Raw genomic sequence first — 20,097 nt, 5'->3', positions numbered from 1 at the left:
AGGTTGTCACACTACAAATTGAAAGCAAAGTTTCATATATTTTTGACATTCAAAGACGTGATATTCGATCATTTTAATTAATAAACAAATGATAATGTCTTTTTTTGCTTTCATGTTTGACTTTGTCTTCTTTAGCTGCTTTTAAGTCAAATTCATGCAGAAAAATTGAAAATTCTGAAGTTTTCACCATTCTAAATTTCATTAAATGCTGTTTGATAAGACAGAATGGAACAATATTACAGTTTTCATAATTTAATTATTGCTCCTGTCTCTTCACTTTACAATAAAATTATTTTTTGTGATATACATAGGTGTTCTTATTAGCACTCTGTTAGAACATCCATCCAATGTGTTCAGTTCTGGTAAAACAAAAAAAAATGGGGTATAGTGTTTTGATTGTCATTGGGTTATAATACCAGAAATTTCTTCACTACCTATGTAAAGGTCATCTGGGAGGTGAGACTAAACGGTATGACATGTATTTTCATTGTACTCGGATACATTTTTTTAAACCAAGAATGCACAAGCAATGCGTAGAAAGAATCAATTCATTTGAAAAATTCAAGTTTGGTGGGATCTAATCTAGAAATATAATATTCCATTTTGGGACATCTTGAAATAACAGAGAATTATCAATTGGATGTCAATGCTGATAAAATATGAGAATAAAGTCCTACCTATTTCAGATCATAGTTCCTAAAATATATATGGATTGATGCTGTTTGGTCCAGCCGCTTTATTGATTAATTTTGTTTATATGCAGTTGCACATCTCTTTGTATTAAAGGGCTTGTCCACCTTTAAGGTCATTTATTTTACTTAAAGCACCACTTCAGCTGTTTTTTTTTCAGCACTGCAGTGGCGCTTCAAATGTAAGCCCCACTGCCCCGATCATACACTCACCTTCTGGCATCTTCACCATTTTTCAATGCCATTCCGGTCATCTTGTGAGCACATCTTCTGATTGGCCAGAAGTCAGAAGCTACGTCACAAGAGCTCAGTGTAACTCTATGAGAGAAATAATGAGGCTCCCATAGACTTGTATTGGAAAGTGACCTCCGTGCAGCTCCATGTGACACTGGAGCTGAAGACTGGTAACATTTCACCGGAGACTGACTGACTGTACTCCAGGGGTACAATAAAAAAATGCTAGAGTGGTGCTTTAAATCCATGCTTTATGAATGTACTCCAGATATTTAAAAGAGTTGTCCCCTTTAAGGAAGTTTTTTTAATTATTTTTTCTTAAATTCATGTATTTCAGTCTAAAAATAATTGATGAAATTGTGTTTCAATGAAAATTTGACATAATTTATCGTCTACAGCTTCTATGTTGCACTCCCTCTTCCTGGTTACAGAATTAGTTGACTGAAAATCCATCAGTGAGTTCATTCTGATGGTTTGACTAGAGCGTTTGCAAATATTTTACCTATCTTTTTCTGAACTCCTCCAGCTGATATATGGTCACTGGCCAAAGTACTGAATGAATAAGTGAAATACAGTTCTAAATAATTTTATTTTATTTTACATATTAGTGAACACAGGTGAATAAATTGCAAAATCTCTACTCTTATTTTATCTTACACTGTTATATACAGTCTCTCTGGTTGTTTTTTAGCTAAGTAACGAATCAGGATGGAAGTGCCGGGCACAGGATTTAAACCTGTGCAATCCACAAGGGGAGCCAAAAGTTATAGCTCAGGAAATGGTGGTAAATAAAGGATTTTTCCTTAAGAAAGTAATATTGTAATATTATTACAATTGTATCAATGAGGACATGTCAATCATATCTAAAAGTGAATAGCATTTAAAGACAAAACAATAAAATCTAGAATTGATGTTAATTTGACCTTTTTAGGAGTGTAGTAAAAAGTGATCAACAAGTTCTACATATCACAAAATGTTATAAATGAAAAGCCAAGCTTTAATAAAGACCGGTAATGGGTTGGAACATAGTGATCATGTATTTGGCACAAAAAATCGACTTAATTTATCATCACCTGTTTTAGATGCTCTCTATCTTCTTCATACTTGTGAAAGGTACAACTTGTCATGCAAAATATAAAACCTCATACAGCTAGAAATTGTAAAGCTGACGACCCTGAGAATGGTGATACAAACACATTTTTTTGTTTTCAAAGTCCACATTTGTCCTTGTCACAGTTGTACTGACCCGCAGAGTAAAGTGAACAGTTCTGTACTTTTGCAGAAAGGCGAGTAGCGTAAAATTTAAAACATAAATAACTATGGAAAAAATGGCTTTTTTTCTTATTTTACTCCCCCATAAAAGTTTTAGTGAAAGTTTTTTATACATTTTATATGTACCCTAAGATGATTCCAATGCCAAATATAACTAATTCTACAGAAAAAAGCCTTGAGCTACTATGTATAGGAACAAATTAAATATGTCCTGGCTCCTGGAACTTAGCAATAAAATAGTGAAGACGAAACATGTTGCTTCAACAAGAGATTAAGTGACTTATTTTGGCAGATTTCTTTAAAGCATTTTTGTATTATTTTTCATTTCTTTTTAACAGTCTGTTATTGAATTCAATTTGAGCACTTCCAATTGATAGCTGTTACTCCTTCATTTGATTTATCCAGAATTGGACCTATTTCCCTCTCTCCTAACATTTAAGGCCTGTGGAGAGGTGCAGATTTATTTTATCCATGAGCTATAATGTCTAAGGCCGGGATCACACTACCGTGTGCGATGCGAGAAACTCACAAGAGTCTCTCGTATCAACACCCGGCGTTACCGCCGGCACTCAGGACCAGCGCTGCGGCTGCATAGAAATACATGCAGCCGCAGCTCCAGTCCTGAGTGCCGGCGGCAGTGCCGGGTGTTGATGCGAGCGACTCATGCGAGTTTCTCGCATCACACACGGTAGTGTGATTGCGGCCTAAATCAGGAATCAGGACTGTGGTTTCTCCAGATGAAGTTTAAAACTTCGAAACGCATTGACAAATAAACCGCATTCCTGAATTCCATTCATTTCTTCCATCTTTGACTACCGGCAGCACAGAATTCACCCAATCATTCCATTTCATTTTGGCTAGAAATATGGCACACAGCCTAGCGAGTATCCCACATAAAGTAAATTAAAACATAACCTTTAATGAACCATTAAAAGGACATAACACAAAAAACATTACAAAAAAGTGCTCATGTGAACCAGTGCTCAATAAAAAATGGTTTGGTCTCACCATTGGTAATAGATATAGACATGATCGGCTCCCCATGAGTAGATCGTCTCTGCAGCAAGATACACCCTGATGCTGGAATGCTATATCTATTACCAAACCATTTTTTTTTTAGCACTGGTTCACATGAGCACTTTTTTGTAATGTTTTTGTGTGTTATGTCCTTTTAATGGTTCATTAAAGGTTATGTTTTAATTTACTGTATGTGGGATACTCTCTAGGTTGTGTGCAATATTTACCCCTGAGGGTTTTTTGGAATAGTGTTAAAAAGCTCACACTATAGCTCAGTGTGTGGCTGGCGATGTGGCATAAACTATAATTCTCTACAATATTAAAGTTATAGGCTGGAAGATAAGTTTGCCTCCAGAGCTTGTTTAAAATATAAGGGGAGTTACCAGTTTGATATGTAATGTTTACCAATCTTACCAGTGTGATGCGTAATGGCCGCTCTCAGCTCTCCTGATCTCACTGCAGAGCTGTGTGTGACTATACCTGACACATCTGCAGGTTCGTCTCAGCTTCAGCTTCCAGTTCACAGGCAGAGATATTGCAATATTGTTGCAATACAGAAGAGCTCAGAGAGAATCAAAAAATGTGTTTGCAAGAGGACAAGGTTCATTTCACCTGTTCTGTGTTAGTTACTTGTTTCACACTGGTAACTCACCTTCATGTAAAATAAGCTCTGGAGGCAGAGTTATCTTCCAGGTGCCATCCTCCCCAGAGCCTGGAAAAGGTCGTTTGCATAAAGTGATAGATGATTTCTCCGTAACAACACATCTGATATGATACATACAGGTAGAACTGTTTTCAGCATTCTATAACCTGTATGCATTAATTAGTTATATAGGTCAAATAAGAAACAATAATAGTTAATAAAGATTAATGGATCTGTCGCATTTCAAATTTTCAAGACCACATGGATTTTACAGGGTAATTCATTTTGCAGCAAAGTTTTTCTATTCAATTGTAATGCTCTTTATAAAGCACTGGTGTCCCTCAAGACCTCAGAACAAAATAAACATAGGATGTAAAATAAAATAATTACTTGCCTCACTGTTCTTCTATCCTGTCACCCTAGCAGCCTGCTCTCTGGTCCTCTGCGACTATTCTTTTCACGTCCCACCCACCTACAACCTCTTTGGCCTCTTCACTCTAGGCCAGAACTTGTGGCATGACTATGCCTCTGACTTCTCTGTTCGTGGAGGACTGGCAGGTTGTGAGGTTGGCGGAACAGGTGAGAAGTGAAGTGAGTATTTTCTTTTTAAAATGGGTCGCCTGGTCCTTTATGACTAGGCAAAATGGAGACCTCACGGGAGCAAATGACAAAAAACGAATACTGTAAGAATAAATAAACTGGTAAAATTTGACAATTATTTTCCACTAGAATAAATGTGCTCATTTAGGTAACAGTCAATATTTTTTTTTTTCCAAATTTTGCATTTGCAAAGTAACTGCATTAATCTATACTGTTTAATGATAATAATTTTTTAATTAATTCTTTGATATTCCCATTCCAGGTCCAATACAACCAGTGACAAGAAAAGGTAATTTTTTGGTCCTTTTTTAGCATACTTCTAAAAAAATTGCTTTTATTATTTTATTAATATAATATTTTGCCTTTTGGGGGTTTTCTTGATGTATATGGAAAATAGATAAGGACTGACAGCCACAAATATCACATCCAATTCACTGTTCATTGATGGTAAAACCAAACTGCATATACTGAAAATCTACATTGTTATAAAATGCCGGTGTAGTGACTATTTCTTCACTATACCCCGGCACACTATCTGTGACTGAGTATGATCGGGATGAATGTTGTCCAAGAGAAATCATACTGTACAGCATAAAGGAAATATATGAGAATATTATCAGCAAGCACTGCTTCATCCATGGCCACTGGGAATCACTTTTTAATATTTGGTTCACAGTCCTTGGCCATTGAATGGCCCAATCAGCCAAACATGATGATGAGAAAGATGAAGCTTGTAAATCTAATGAAATCAAGCAGTAGTTATTATATGTCATGATTGTTTTTATAACCATTGGCAGAATAGGTGATCCTCTCCAGAAGACACATTATGAGGGTCTATTGTCCAAACTATCAAACAACAATTCTGATTAATTCCTGGTTACTTCTCCACCATAAACCCCCGTATCATGTTTATCTTGATCCGCGGCATAAAATTTAACAAGTCCACTAACACTATGGCATGAGGTCAAGCGAGACAGGCATGAGAAAATGAGGCGTTTTGTGAATGCCTACAGCATAATGAGGGATCTAATAATAAAATGCACGCTCTAAAAGAATATACGGTCCCTACATAATGTAATAAACTTTTCACAAACTGCTCAGTTGCCAAGGCAACAAAGATTAGCCCAGCGGCTTCTACATCCTGTCATTTTTTTTTTCTGAATACTAGCTGGTAATATTAGGATTTATTAACAATGTGTCACATTGATAAGGATAAATTGCATGTTTTACTCTGGGCATGTAAGTCTTCTTTAAAATGAGATCCTCTTTATCAACTTAGCAATATAATTTGATGTGATTACCAGAAAATTAAAGCCATTTGTCATAAAGGAGGTGACATATCAAACAGAAATTGACTTCTAAGTGCATTTCTATTGTTTCCATTGTGCATACATTGAGAGGTAATGCTACCGGATCATCTGACATTTAAGAGAATGGCTTGGATTGCGGAGACAAAAAGAGTGACTCTATTGACATAAGGACCAAACGACAATGATATTGAAACAATATATTCTACAATCTATTCATTCATTTTTAATTGTTTCATTTATTTAGTTTTAACAATTCAGTCACCCATTGAGAGAAATGCATGAATAATGCTCTTTGCTTCATCAAAATATGTACTTTTATGCCTAATTTATCAAGCTGTTGGTTTAGGCAATTTTTGGCAAAATTGTGCAAACATTTGCCAAAAGTCATAAATTATGCAAAATTTTCAATTTCTGCAATATGCTCGCAAAGAGTTGGAAAAGTTGTGAGTGGTATAACAAGAAAGGGCATTGATACAAATATTTACACAGATCTATTAAGATTTCCACCAGAAAATTGTTCACATTTTCCCACAAATCTGCAACATTTTGGAGGAGATGTAGGTTTAATTTTATGAATTTAAAACACTCTAAATATTTGCCAATGTAGTTTGTGCATTTTAATAAAATAGATATAATTTATGCCTGTGACCTTTATTTACACTGCATTAAATAACACCAGTCTTGATAGATCTGATCATTAGGCCCCAATTCATCAAGACCACTATTGATCTCACTGTTTTTGATGAAAGTGCATGTTGCAGAAAGATGCGATTTAGTCACTAAGAGGCCCACGACTCATATTGAATTATGGGTGTCTTAATGATACGCACCTCTGTGTGACTCATCACAAATCTTCAAATTTACTCCTGTTGTGGACTAAAGTAAGATTTGTGGTGTGAGCAATATGACAGCTCGTCATGAATTAGACAAGTGTGCGCCCGTCCCAACCATATTCACCCACAGCTCCACCCATTTTGTCAATGCTGGCCGTATCTGCTGTGAAAAAGCCAAAAATTGTATGATTTTTGATCTACTCTGTATTGCACAAAAGCGTTGAACCTTTGAAAAGCATTTGATGAATCAGGGCCAAAGTATTTTAGTACCTGTTTCATAAAGCTGCCCATTGAAACTGCCCAGCTAGACAAAGTAACAATTATTGCAGTACATGGAGGTTTGCATTTTTATTAGGTGGACAGAAACTATAATTATTTAATTGTTTATGATATGTAAATTTCTAAAATATATCTCTCAAAGGTAAGGATAATGAATAGTGATGAGATGTTATCCGAGCATGCTCCAGTGCTAACCGAGTGACTTCAGCATGCTCAAAAAATATGAACGAGTCCCCGCGGCTGCATGTCTCATGGCCTTTCGACAGTTGTAACTAGTGATGAGCGCGTATACTCATTGCTCATGTTTTCCCGAGCACGTTTGGGTGACCTCCGAGTATTTTGGCATGCTTGGAGATTTAGTTTTCTTTGCCTCAGCTGCATGATTTGCGACTGCTAGACAGCTTGAACACATGTGTGGAATGCCTGTTTGTTAGGGAATTCCCACATGTATTCAGCCTGTCTACAAGTCGCAAATCATGCAGCTGAGGCAAAGAAAACTAAATCTCCGAGCACACCAAAATACTCGGAGGACACTGGCGCATGCTCGGGAAAACCCGAGCAATGAGTATACTCACTCATCACTAGTTGTAGCCCATGCACGAATTGCCTGTTTGTTGGGCAGTCCTTGCATGTGTTGGATATTTTTCGAGCACATCAAAGTCACTCGGTTAGCACCCTAGCATGCTTGGATAACACCTTATCCCAGCATGTTCGCTCAATTGCCCATACACCAACATAATACTTACTCAGTATGAAATTTTCGTCAATTACCTAAGTTATTAGTGAAGAATGGGCTTTATAAGATTAAACAACTCAAGTCTATTTCCCCTTAAGTTAACAGAATTAATTAAGAATGAATGCAAGGTATTTACATACCACCAACACCACTACCCGTAAATGGAGACTGCTTGTATACTGGAAAATTCTCAGCCACAGTATATATACAGTATGTCACCCAAATTGCTGCTGCTCATAAAGTGAGTGCTTTCAGCAATTTCACGATATTACAAAAATGCTATATGTGCAATTTCCTTATATAGTAAGTGTTCAACAGTGCAGTATGATTGGCAGTAAGAAAGGATATGTGCTTCAAAATGAATTTGGTGCTTCTTACTCCAGCTGGATTTTGATCAGGACTGTCAATCTTGATGAAATCCCCCCTATGTGTTATTTGGCTGGCTGAGAGACTGCAGATGTATATTCTGCCAATCAGTCAGTTCAGTTGAGTCTTGTAAGAAATGATGGGTCCTTATTATGGATATGCAGATCAGAGGAAAAGGAGAGATCTGCTAATGATCTTTCGTGTTTCAGTATATTGCACTAGTTTACAGATTCAGGAATTCTAGCTGACCTGCAGACCTGTCATTAAAAAATGTGGCTTTACAGGCATGGTTATGATATTTATATATTGAGAAATTACTATTGAAATTAATTGTGACGTAGTATTGTATACATTTAATACTCAAAAAAAATATATATATACAGTATATATATATATATTTATATATTTCATGCTGAACACTAAGATGTAAAAAGCATAGAAAAATGAGTTTATTGCAGACAGTCTCCATTAAAGTGACAGATGATTACTTTACAAAATATGTTATGCTGCGTGTGTTGTGATTTGCAAATGATGCTATGACATTGAACAATAGAGTAATGACATGATTCAATACAATTGAAGTCATAAAAACAATTTCAAGCAGCATTTTTTAAAATATAGACAGATCAGTAGTATCTCATCTTAAGTGTTTCCAATGTTCTTATAAGCACACGAATTCTGCAGCACAAATTCCTGAGACAGTCCAATCCATGCAAACTGAATTTGCAGGAATCCATGGGTTTGATGCAAAAACAAGCCCATTCAGATAAATGGAACTGAGTTTCAGTCATAGATATATAATTTTTTTTTTTATATCGACCAAATACGCATGATACTGAAGACAAAGCATAAAATTAATAAATACGAATCAAACAGTAAAAACAGTAAAATTATGGCATGATCCATCAGATAATATTGGTATGACATTTTCATTCTCTCAAAAGCATTGCCCCTAGGGGGAGTATAGGTTCATACACAATGTTAGGCAGGGTGTGTCATCTAATGGAGACTTTGTGCATTGCTTTTAAGGTTTTGTGTCAAGGGATCTTTCTTCTCTACAAGCCCTGAAGCTGAGGTTCCTTTGTAAAGTCATTTTCAAATTTGAACTTTTGAGTTACGCCTGCAGTTTTTGGAAGGGCATGACTACAAAGCAAATTTTCTTCTGGACCTTTGAGGCTGGAAAGACGCACCTAATGCCATGCAAAATAAAAATCTTTATTCAAATAATGGTCTAGGACTTCTTGGAAGTTATGGGAATTTAATCCATTACTTTTTAATTTTTGATTTCTGACCCAGCATGGCCCTGAGCATTCAAATGCCTTGTGAAATAGTACTGGGTTTGCAAAACTATTGCTGATCATAAGTCTGGTAACTGGTCTTACTCTGTCTTCTGATTCTATGACATGTGACAATTGCTGATCCCATAACTTCTCTGACTATGATTCCATGCTTCAATGTGTTCTTAACTGCAATAGACAAGTAGGCTAAACATCTTTGCTTTTTTCACATTGTATAAATAGAGTAGCAAGGCAAAGTACTATTAACCAGAAACAAAGGATGAAAGGGCTTGTCCTCTTTCTGCAAACATCTGCACTCAACCTCAGTTAGTTGTAGAAAAGCAGATGTCTACTTACCCCCCGAGAGTTCAGTGCTATGAATTCCCTGCTAACCCAACCTCTGTTGTTCTGCTGCAGCAGTAATGCCAACAGCATTCAGGCAATTACTGAGCTCAGCAGTTTGTGGTGTCTACGTCAGTAGAGCTCCTGAACTCAATGATTGGCTGCAGCGTTGCCAACAAGAAAAATCACCACTATAACCAAGTAAAGGAGACCAAGGAAGAGATGAGCACACAGATCTGAATATTGAGAGGGTAAGCAAAGCTCTGATGTTTGTTTATCAACTAATGGAGCCTGTGGGCAGAAGTTTGCTGAACGAGGAAAACCCCTTACACTAAAGTACAAGCTCCAGCAGTGTGCTAAGACCCAAATCAAATTTAAAATTCTTATGGATAACTTTTAGGTATAATCTTTTCTTTCTCTTTTTTGGGGGGATTATACTGGGTTTCAAAACTTTACAAAGACAATGATTATGCATATGTTAGGCAATATTCCACAGTCAGAGACTATCATCATTCATATTAGTTCAGGTTCACAGTAAGGCTCCCTCCCAATCCCTTAAATCATAGTAGTACAGAATCCAATGGAGCGTGCCGCATATTTCATTATTTAAACTCAGCATCATGACACTGTCAGGGAAACATACAGAGAAAAAAAGAAAAGGTGCTCCAAGTGTGTTAAAGTCAATATAAGACACAACGAGCAAAGGTTTTTATATGCTCACCTGTCTGGGTTGCAGCCTAGCACAACACTCTCAGAAACACTCCTCGATCTACACTCACTGTCTTTAATCCCTCCTCCCTCTTACAGACATAAGTTCTCAACACAATGCGGATGCCACTGCAGCTCCATATAACACCACAATAGCTGTAGCTCTGGAATCAATTGCCCCTCTCACACATACCAAAGCTCGCAAAATCAGCAGACAGCCCTGGCACACCAGCCTGACCAAAGAACTGAGACAGGCTTCCAGGGTTGCTGAACGGAGATGGAAAAGATCCCACTCCAATGGGCACTTCAGCGCATTCAAACAGTCCCTCACTACTTTCAAGGGCAAACTCGCTGCAGCAAAACAAACCTACTTCTCATCTCTCATATCCTCCCTGTCTCACAACCCTAAACAGTTATTCAACACTTTCAATTCTCTCCTCCGTTCCCAAACACCCCCTCCCTCTCCACTCATCTCAGCCAAAGACTTTGCCTCATTTTTCAAGCAGATTGATAATATCAGAGACAGGTTTGGTCAACAACCACTAATCATAGAATCATAGAATCGTAGAGTTGGAAGGGACCTCCTGGGCCATCTGGTCCAACCCCCTGCTCAAAGCAGGATTCGCTAAATCATCCCAGTCAGATGTCTGTCCAGCCTCTGTTTGAAGACTTCCATTGAAGGAGAACTCACCACTTCTCGTGGCAGCCTGTTCCACTCATTGATCACTCTAACTGTCAAAAAGTTTTTTCTAATATCTAATCTGTGTCTCCTCCCATTCAGTTTCATCCCATTGCTTCTAGTCTTTCCTTGTGCAAATGAGAATAAAGTTGAGCCTTCTACAATGTGACAGCCCTTTAGATATTTGTAGACAGCAATTAAGTCTCCTCTCAGTCTTCTCTTTTGCAAACTAAACATTCCCAAATCCTGCAACCTTTCCTCATAAGACAGGGTTTGCAGACCGGTCACCATTCTGGTCGCTCTTTTCTGAACTTGCTCCAGTTTGTTGATGTCTTTTTTAAAATGTGGTGCCCAAAACTGGACACAATATTCCAGATGAGGTCTGACCAAAGAGGAGTAGAGGGAAATAATGACTTCACGTGATCTAGACTGTATGCTTCTGTTAATACATCCTAGAACTGCATTTGCCTTTTTTGCTGCTGCATCACACTGTTGACTCATATTCAGTCTGTGATCTATTAGTATACCCAAGTCTTTTTCACATGTGCTGTCACTTAGCCCTATTCCTCCCATTCTATATATGCTTTTTTCATTTTTATTGCCCAGATGTAGTACTTTGCATTTCTCCCTGTTAAAAACCATTCTGTTAGTTGCTGCCCACTTCTCCAGTTTATTTAAATCTTTTTGAATCCTCTCTCTCTCTTCTCTAGTATTAGCTATCCCTCCTAGCTTTGTGTCATCAGCAAATTTAATCAGTTTACCCTCAATTCCTTCATCTAAATCGTTGATAAAGATGTTGAACAATACAGGGTCCAGGACAGAGCCCTGTGGTACCCCACTTGAGACATTCTTCCAACTGGATGTGCAGCCATTTACGACCACTCTTTGGGTCCGATCACTAAGCCAGCTATGAATCCACCTAACAGTTGCCTTGTCCATTCCATACTTAGTCATTTTTTCAATAAGGATTGTATGAGAGACTTTGTCAAATGCTTTGCTGAAGTCAAGATATACTATATCTACAGCATTTCCTTGATCCACCCAATCAGTGATACCGTCATAGAAGGAAATTAAGTTAGTCTGACATGACTTATTAGTTACAAACCCATGCTGACTCTGTTTGATCACTTCATTCTTATCCAGGTATTGACTTACATGTTGTTTAATAATTTGTTCAAAGATCTTTCCTGGTATAGAAGTCAGACTCACCGGCCTATAGTTGCCTGGGTCCACCTTCTTCCCCTTTTTGAAGATAGGAACAACATTTGCTCTTCTCCAGTCTTCTGGCACTTCTCCTGTTCTCCAAGAATTTTCAAAGATTATGGAGAGTGGTTCAGAAATTTCTTCTGCTATCTCCTTCAGTACTCTGGGGTGTAATTCATCTGGACCTGGAGACTTGAATTCATTTAGGTTAGCTAAGTGTTTCCTCACTATCTTTCTGTTTATAGATATCCTGGATTCTTCTATTCCCTTAATAGGACAGTGAATAACAGTTGGTGTTACATTTCCTTTCTGAGAGAAAACAGATGCAAAATAGGAATTTAAAAGTTCAGCCTTCTCAACATCCTGTCTTACCATTTCATCATTTTCATCCTGTAAAAATCCTATAGCATCTTTGACTTTTCTTTTACTTTTGACATATCCCCAAAATCCTTTATTATTGCTTTTGACATCTCTTGCAAGCCTCAATTCATTTTCAGCTTTAGCTAATCTGATTTGTGCCCTGCAGATTCTGCAGACAGCATTATATTCTTCTTTAGATATGCCTCCCTCTTTCCATTTTATAAACATTTTTTTCTTCCTTTTTAGCATGTGCTTAAGTTCTGTGTTCACCCATCCTGGTTTCCTTAAATGCTTCCTATTCTTCCCTCTTTTCGGAATTGTTAACAACTGTGCTTTGAGAATTTCATTTTTCAAGATTTCCCATCCTTCCTGGACATTTTTGTCTTTAAGGATATCCAGCCATGGATTCCTCCAATTATCTTTCTGAATCCCTTAAAATCTGCCTTTCTGAAATCTAACCTTGACGTCTGAGTCTTCACAGGTCTTCCGCCTCTAGTTATCCAAAATTCTAAAATAGCATGGTCGCTACCTCCTAGGGTTCCAGCCACTTTTACCTCCTCAACCATTTCCTCCCTGTTTATAAGGATTAGATCCAAGGTAGCAGTTCCCCTTGTTTTCTCCCCTACCTTTTGGAAGATAAAGTTGTCAGCAAGAGAGGATAAGAATTTCCTTGACCTGTTAGTTTTGCCTGAGAGAGATTCCCAACAAATGTCTGGATAGTTGAAATCTCCCATGACAACTATGTCATATTTTTTGGAGAACTTGGCCATTTGATGCATAAAGAGTTCATCCATATCTTCAGCTTGCACAGGCGGCCTGTAGTAAATGCCTACAATGGTGTCCTTTCCATTGTTCTGTCCTTGTATTCTTACCCAAACAGTTTCCACAGAACTCCCAGTCTCTGAAGCTTCAATCTCTGTGCAGATATATGCGTTTCTAACATACAATGCAACACCCCCTCCTCGTTTATCAAGTCTGTTTCTTGCAAATAAGTTGTATCCTTCTAGTCTTGTATTCCAATCATGTGTATCGTCCCACCAAGTTTCAGTGATTCCAATGACATCATATTTCTTTTCCTGTGTTAGTAGTTCCAATTCTCCTTGTTTGTTGCCCATGCTTTGTGCATTAGTATAGAAACATTTTAGTTTGTGATTGGTTTCTCTTTCTCCAATATTTTTATTAATTAGATTCTTTCGTCTTTGTTCTTCCTTTCCACTTCTATTAGCAGAGTTCTCAATAGCATTTGTCAGGTGTATGGCTTTTTCTGGTCTTTTGCTTCCCTTCCCATGTTGTTCTAGTTTAAAGCTCTCCTTACAAGTGTAGCAAGGCGACTTCCAAATACATGCTTTCCAGTCTTCGTAAGGTGCACCCCATCTCTAGCAAGTAGTCCATCGTATAAGTAGTTCACTCCGTGATCCAGAAATCCAAATCGTTGCTGACGGCACCATCGACGTAGCCAGTTGTTCACCTGCAGAATCTTATTCCACCTCCTTGTTCCATGGCCATCCACTGGGAGGATGGAAGAGAAGACCACCTGCGCTCCCAGTTCTTTCACTTTCTTGCCTAAGTCTTCAAAGTCTCTGCAGATGGTTTCCAGGTCGTTTCTTGCGGTGTCATTTGTCCCCACATGTAGTAGCAGGAATGGGTAGTCATCTGTAGGTCTGAAGAGTCCTGATATCCTGTCAGACACATCTTTAATTTTTGCACCTGGAAGACAGCACATTTCTCTTGAAGTTATATCCGGTCTGCAGATAGCGGCCTCTGTTCTTCTCAACAGGGAATCCCCCATGACCACCACTCTCCGTTTCTTCTTCACAACATTTTTCTTTCTCCATCCAGGAGGACTCTGAAGGCGTACAAGGTTGCTGTTTGTTGGCAAAGTCTTATCCTGATGTATTTCTTCATCATTTTCCTGCGTGAGAGCCTGGTACTGGTTCCTGAGCAGTATGGGTGCTGACTGCCTCCTGATCCTCCTGCTTCTCTGGGTCACATGTCTCCATTCCTCTGTTTCTTCAGGTGCACTTCGAATTTCTTCTCTTTCTGTAACATGAAGAGATAATTCTGCTCTGTCCAAGAACTCTTCACCTTCCTTAATGATCTTCAACGTAGCCAACCTCTCTTCGAGATTTTGCAACTTTTCCTCCAACAGGGACACAAGCTTGCATTTGTGGCATGTGAAGTTTGGCTTTTCCACTGGTAAGTCTGTGAACATGTAGCAAGAAATGCAGCTCACCAAATGGCTCCTGGCCTCTTCCATCTTGAGATTTCTTAAAAACGATGAAAGATGAGCCAAAATTCGCGCGCCGATAGGCGCGCGGTTTTTCCGATTTCCTCTTTTCAGCTGCAACGGCCAAAACCCAGTGATCGTTGAGCTCGCGGAGACTCTTCACTTATCCCAGAAGGCACTGGGAATATGCAAATGATCTCCTCAAGACTCTTCCCCTGGTTTAGAGCCCTTTCTCCTAACTGCTCAGCCCTCCTCCTCCAAAACCAACTTCTCCACCATTACAGAAGATCGATTTTCCACTCTATTTTCAAGATCACATCTCATTAACTGTGCACTTGACCCGATCCCATCTCACTTCATCCCACACCTCATCACAGCCTTCATCCCAACCCTAACCCATCTCTTCAACCTATAACTAACAACTGGTGTTTTCTCCTCAAGCTTTAAACATGCCTCAATCACACCTATCCTCAAAAAGCCCTCTCTTGACCCATCCTCTGCATCTAGCTATCACCCCATATCACTTCTCCCTATGCCTCAAAACTACTGGAATAACACATCCATCTTGAACTATCCTCCCACCTCTCTTTTTGCTCCCTGTTCGATCGCTTACAATCTGGCTTCCAGCTGCATCACTCCACTGAAACTGCCCTAGCTAAAGTCACCAATGACCTATTAACTGCCAAAGCCAAGTGACACTACTCTGTCCTCCTCCTCCTAGACCTGTCCTCTGCCTTTGACACAGTGGATCATTCCCTATTATTACAAACCCTCTCATCTCTTGGCATCACTAACTTGGCCGTATCTTGGATCTTGTCATATCTAATAGACCGAACATTCAGCGTCTCCCACTCGCACATTACCTCCTCACCTCGCCCCCCATCTGTCAAAGTCCTGCAAGGTTCAGTCCTAGGGCCTCTGCTCTTCTCCATCTACACCTTTGGCCTCAAACAGCTCATATAATCTCCCGGCTTTCAGTATCACCTCTATGCTGAAGACACACTGATCTACATCTCTGGACCAGATATCACCTCCCTACAAAACCAAAATCCCACAATGTCTGTCTGCTATTTCATCCTTCTTTGCCACTAGATTTCTAAAACTTAATATGGACAAAACAGAATTCATCATCTTTCCCCCATCTCACTCGACTCACCCAACAGACATATCCATTAAAGTAAATAGCTGCTCAATATCTCCAGTCCCACAAGCTCGCTGCATCGTGGTAATTCTTGACACTGATCTCTCCTTCAAACTACATATCCAAGCCCTTTCCACTTCCTGCTGACTTCAACTCAAAAATATTTCCTGGATCCGTATATTCCTAAACAAAGAATATGCGAAAATCCTAGTCCATGCCCTCATCATCTTCTCTGTGGCCTCCCCTTTAACACTCTTGCACCCCTCCAATCTATTCAAAACTCTGCTGCCTGAATAATCCACCTGTCCCCCCGCTATTCCCTGAACTCTCCCTTCTGTCAATCCTTGCACTGGCTCCCCATTACCCAAAAACCCCAGCTCAAAACCCTAACCATGACATACAAAGTCATCCACAACCTGTGCCCTCCATACATCTGTGACCTCGTCTCCCGATACCTGCATGCAACCTTCAATCCACACAAGACCTCCTTCTATACTCCCCTCTTATCTCCTCTTCCCGTAATCACATACGATTTCTCCCGCACATCACCCCTAATCTGGAAGTCTCTACCTCACCATATCAGATTCTTGCCTACCATGGAAACCTTCAAAAAAACCTGAAGACCTACCTCTTCCGACAAGCCTACAACCTGCAGTAACCACCGATCAACCAAACCACTGCATGACCAGCTCTACCTTCACCTACTGTATCCTCACCCATCCCTTGTAGATTGTGAGCCCACACGGGCAGGGTACTCTCTCCTCCTATACCAGTTGTCACTTGCATTGTTTAAGATTACTGCACTTGTTTTTATTGTGTACACCCCTTCTCACATGTAAAGCACCATGGAATAAATGGCGCTATAAAAATAAATAATAACTCCGTACTTGTAAAAATGAAGGGCTGCTGCTCTGACCACTGATACAAATTGGATGGAAGAAACATGTTCAAACCAAGCAGGAAAAATATCAGAGATTCCCAGGAGCTGCCATAGAGTGAAGACAAAGGTGTATGTTCTCTGGATCCTTATTCATTCACACAACGCGTTTAGAAGTTGAGTTGAAGATTATCCTTTTTTTCAGAATTAAAATGATGTTTTCGGTGCAGCAGTTCTAAATCTAAATGCTGTGTGATTATAAAGCATGGCTGCTCAACATTTACATGATTGACAACCAGAGAGATTTTTAACAATAATCAGTTTTTTAATTATGGAACATACTCTGTAATTTATCTGCTTGAATGTGATTGTAATCCTACAGCATGTGGGAAAGACTACATAACCTCTTCATTGTAGAATAAACATAAATATAATATAAAAAATGGGATATTGAACAATAGATTTTATCTACACATTTTTTATTAGAACATAAGAAAAACAGCAGAAGTCTAAGAATTACTATATTAGAATGCATAACTGATCACATTACAAATAGAAATCAGAAACTAGTTAATCGAGAGTCCTACTGGATTCTCAAGTTATCCACACTGGCACCTGAACGGTTAAATTAAATAATTGAAAACCCAAGATAGGGGTATTGTATTGTTTAGTGTTCCCTTTATTTTATTGAGCAGTATATATAATTTTTATTTTTTTAGGATATTTTTCATTCTTATTCTCATAGAATTTTAGGACATCATACATAAACTCAACATAATTCACATTTATATACAACCAGTGGTTATTTGCTGCAAATTTTAAATATGAGACTTTTATACATTGATGGTTTTAGTTATTTATTGTTTTCAGCTGTGTAGAAGTTTCTTCCTTCCCCTATATAAGGGAGGTAACTTAGTATAACACACTGTACCTGATGAAGGCGTCAACCCAAGTTCAAACCGCATGGTATGAAAGATTCAGAAAACATATGCAAATTGCCTCTTCAGAGAGGAAGAGGACTTGAACTCTATAGCGCCACCTGTTGGTAGTAGCGATCCTACAAGTCACAATCAACCCTTTAACGAGTCTTGTAATTTGACAGGATAAAAGCCAAATCAGAATCTCTGATGAAGGCGTCAACCCAAGTTCAAACCTCATGGTATGAAAGATTCAAAAAACATATGCAAATTGCCTCTTCAGAGAGGAAGAGGACTTGAACTCTATAGCGCCACCTGTTGGTAGTAGCGATTCTACAAGTCACAATCAACCCTTTAACGAGTCTTGTAATTTGACAGGATAAAAGCCAAATCAGAATCTCTATTTGCAGACACGGCGTTTCGGGCTATTGGCCCTCGTCAGTGCAAAGTATGAGAACTGATTTGGAACATGATGGGGAAAAGTGGGATATTACATTTCTTGGACAAGCTAAAATAATCGCATGGTCCTCATAGTATGTTTTCTTTGAAATGGCACAATGTTTCAGAGTAAGTAACACACAGCTGTAAAAATCGAGATAGTCTCCGATTTATACTGTCTTTGGTTCGATCTGCATGAATTAACTAACAGGTTTACTTAGGACATTATATTGCAATAGCAGGAATATTTACCTTATCGATCTCTCGCCATCATTCCCATGGTCATATACCCCCAATGGTCTTTGTACGTTGTTCACAAGCAATGATGTCTTGAAAAGAATACATGAACTACTATACCCAAAGCAATGGCTACTGTGATGGTCTCAGTGACAATTTCACTATTTTAAAACATTTTAATTTTTTTAATACCTAGATGAACAGTCATTTTAATATGTTTAATATGCAAGACTCTTATAGAAAAAAATAGAACTGCAAAACTGCACAAAATATTTAGCAATCTTTAGCAATGTAATGCATTGACTAACCTGATTCTAATTAATTTTAATAATTGCCAAAAAACAACCTGGAACATTTTTGTGCTTTGTACTTTCTTTCAACACTGGTTAAACATTGATAGTTCATAGACAGATTGAGACTATTTTTTGCAAAATGTTCTTTAAGATGCAATTATTCACCTAGTCATTCTTTCAAATGATTTCATTTTATTTAAAGTTTATTTAAATTTGTGAGAATGCTGAAGTAAACATATTTAGGTCATGTTTTCGGTAATTGCAAAGCTTTAAAATATTCCTCCCATAAAATGACCTACATTTTTATTTCTCTTAAAATATTACTGGTGAAAAATTACCTCCTGAGCACAGTAAGGAAATTACAATGTGAACCTGTGACTTTTAGAATTTCTACTTCCAACAGGAGACAATAAAGACCCTGTAATTTGCTCTGTGATCAGACTAGTTGCATATTTAATACCCCAGGGGCATGTTGCATGACCTATAAGTCTCCCTAAAATAACTCAGTGCTCTCCACAATGAGAAATTGTATCCCCTGTCAAAGGTCTTTTACAAAGCCAATTGGTTTTTCTACTATGCTTGATGTGAAACACTGAAAACACTGAAACACGTGTCTGCAAATTGAGGGTTTTTTTTGTTTTATTTCCTTTAACCCCTTAATGACCAGGGGTATTTTTGGTTTTACATTTTCATTTTCCCCTCCCCTTCTTTCCAGAGCCATAACTTTTTTATTTTTCCGTTTATATGGCCATGTGAGGGCTTATTTTTTGCGGGACGAGTTGTACTTTTAAATGACATCATTGGTTTTACCATATCGTGTACTTGAAAACGGGAAAAAAATTCCAAGTGCGGTGAAATTGCAAAAAAAGTGCAATCCCACACTTGTTTTTTGCTTGGCTGTTTTGTTAGGTTCACTAAATGCTAAATCTGACCTGCCATTATGATTCTCCAGGTCATTACGAGTTCATAGACACCAAACATGTCTATGTCCTCTTTTATCTAAGTGGTGAAAAAAAATTCCAAAGTTTGCTAAAAAAAAAAAAAAAAAAAAATTGCGCAATTTTCTGAGACCCGTAGCGTCTCCATTTTTTATGACCTGGGGTCGGGTGAGTGCTTATTTTTTCCGTGCCGGACTGGCGTTTTTAATGATACCACTTTTGTGCAGATACGTTCTTTTGATCGCCCGTTATTGCATTTTAATGCAATGTCTTGGTGACCAAAAAAACGTAATTCTGGCGTTTTTAATTTTTTTCTCGCTACGCCGTTTAGCGATCGGGTTAATGCTTTTTTTTTATTGATAGATCGGGCGATTCTGAACGCGGCGATATCTAATATGTGTATGTGGGATTTTTTTTTACTGTTTTATTTTGATTGGGGCGAAAGGGGGGTGATTTGAACTTTTAGGTTTTTTAAAATTTT

At 38.3% G+C, this 20,097-nt stretch overlaps 1 protein-coding gene across 1 annotated transcript in view; it reads left to right on the top strand.

Moving 5' to 3' along the window:
- The window catches only part of TRDN (triadin), a 477,806-nt gene that overhangs the window by 140,054 nt on the left and 317,655 nt on the right, over positions 1-20,097 (top strand). The window contains exon 4 of the mRNA XM_073576110.1: positions 4,718-4,744. Coding sequence (XP_073432211.1) covers positions 4,718-4,744 — 27 coding nt within the window. The remainder of the gene's footprint in view (positions 1-4,717; positions 4,745-20,097) is intronic.

The sequence above is a fragment of the Dendrobates tinctorius genome, unplaced genomic scaffold, assembly GCF_039654945.1.
Source record: "Dendrobates tinctorius isolate UK_male_01 unplaced genomic scaffold, ASM3965494v1 ptg000046l, whole genome shotgun sequence".
In the NCBI taxonomy this organism is placed as follows: domain Eukaryota; kingdom Metazoa; phylum Chordata; class Amphibia; order Anura; family Dendrobatidae; genus Dendrobates; species Dendrobates tinctorius.
The sequence above is the reverse complement of the archived record's forward strand: the minus strand, read 5'-3'. Positions and strand labels throughout refer to the sequence as shown.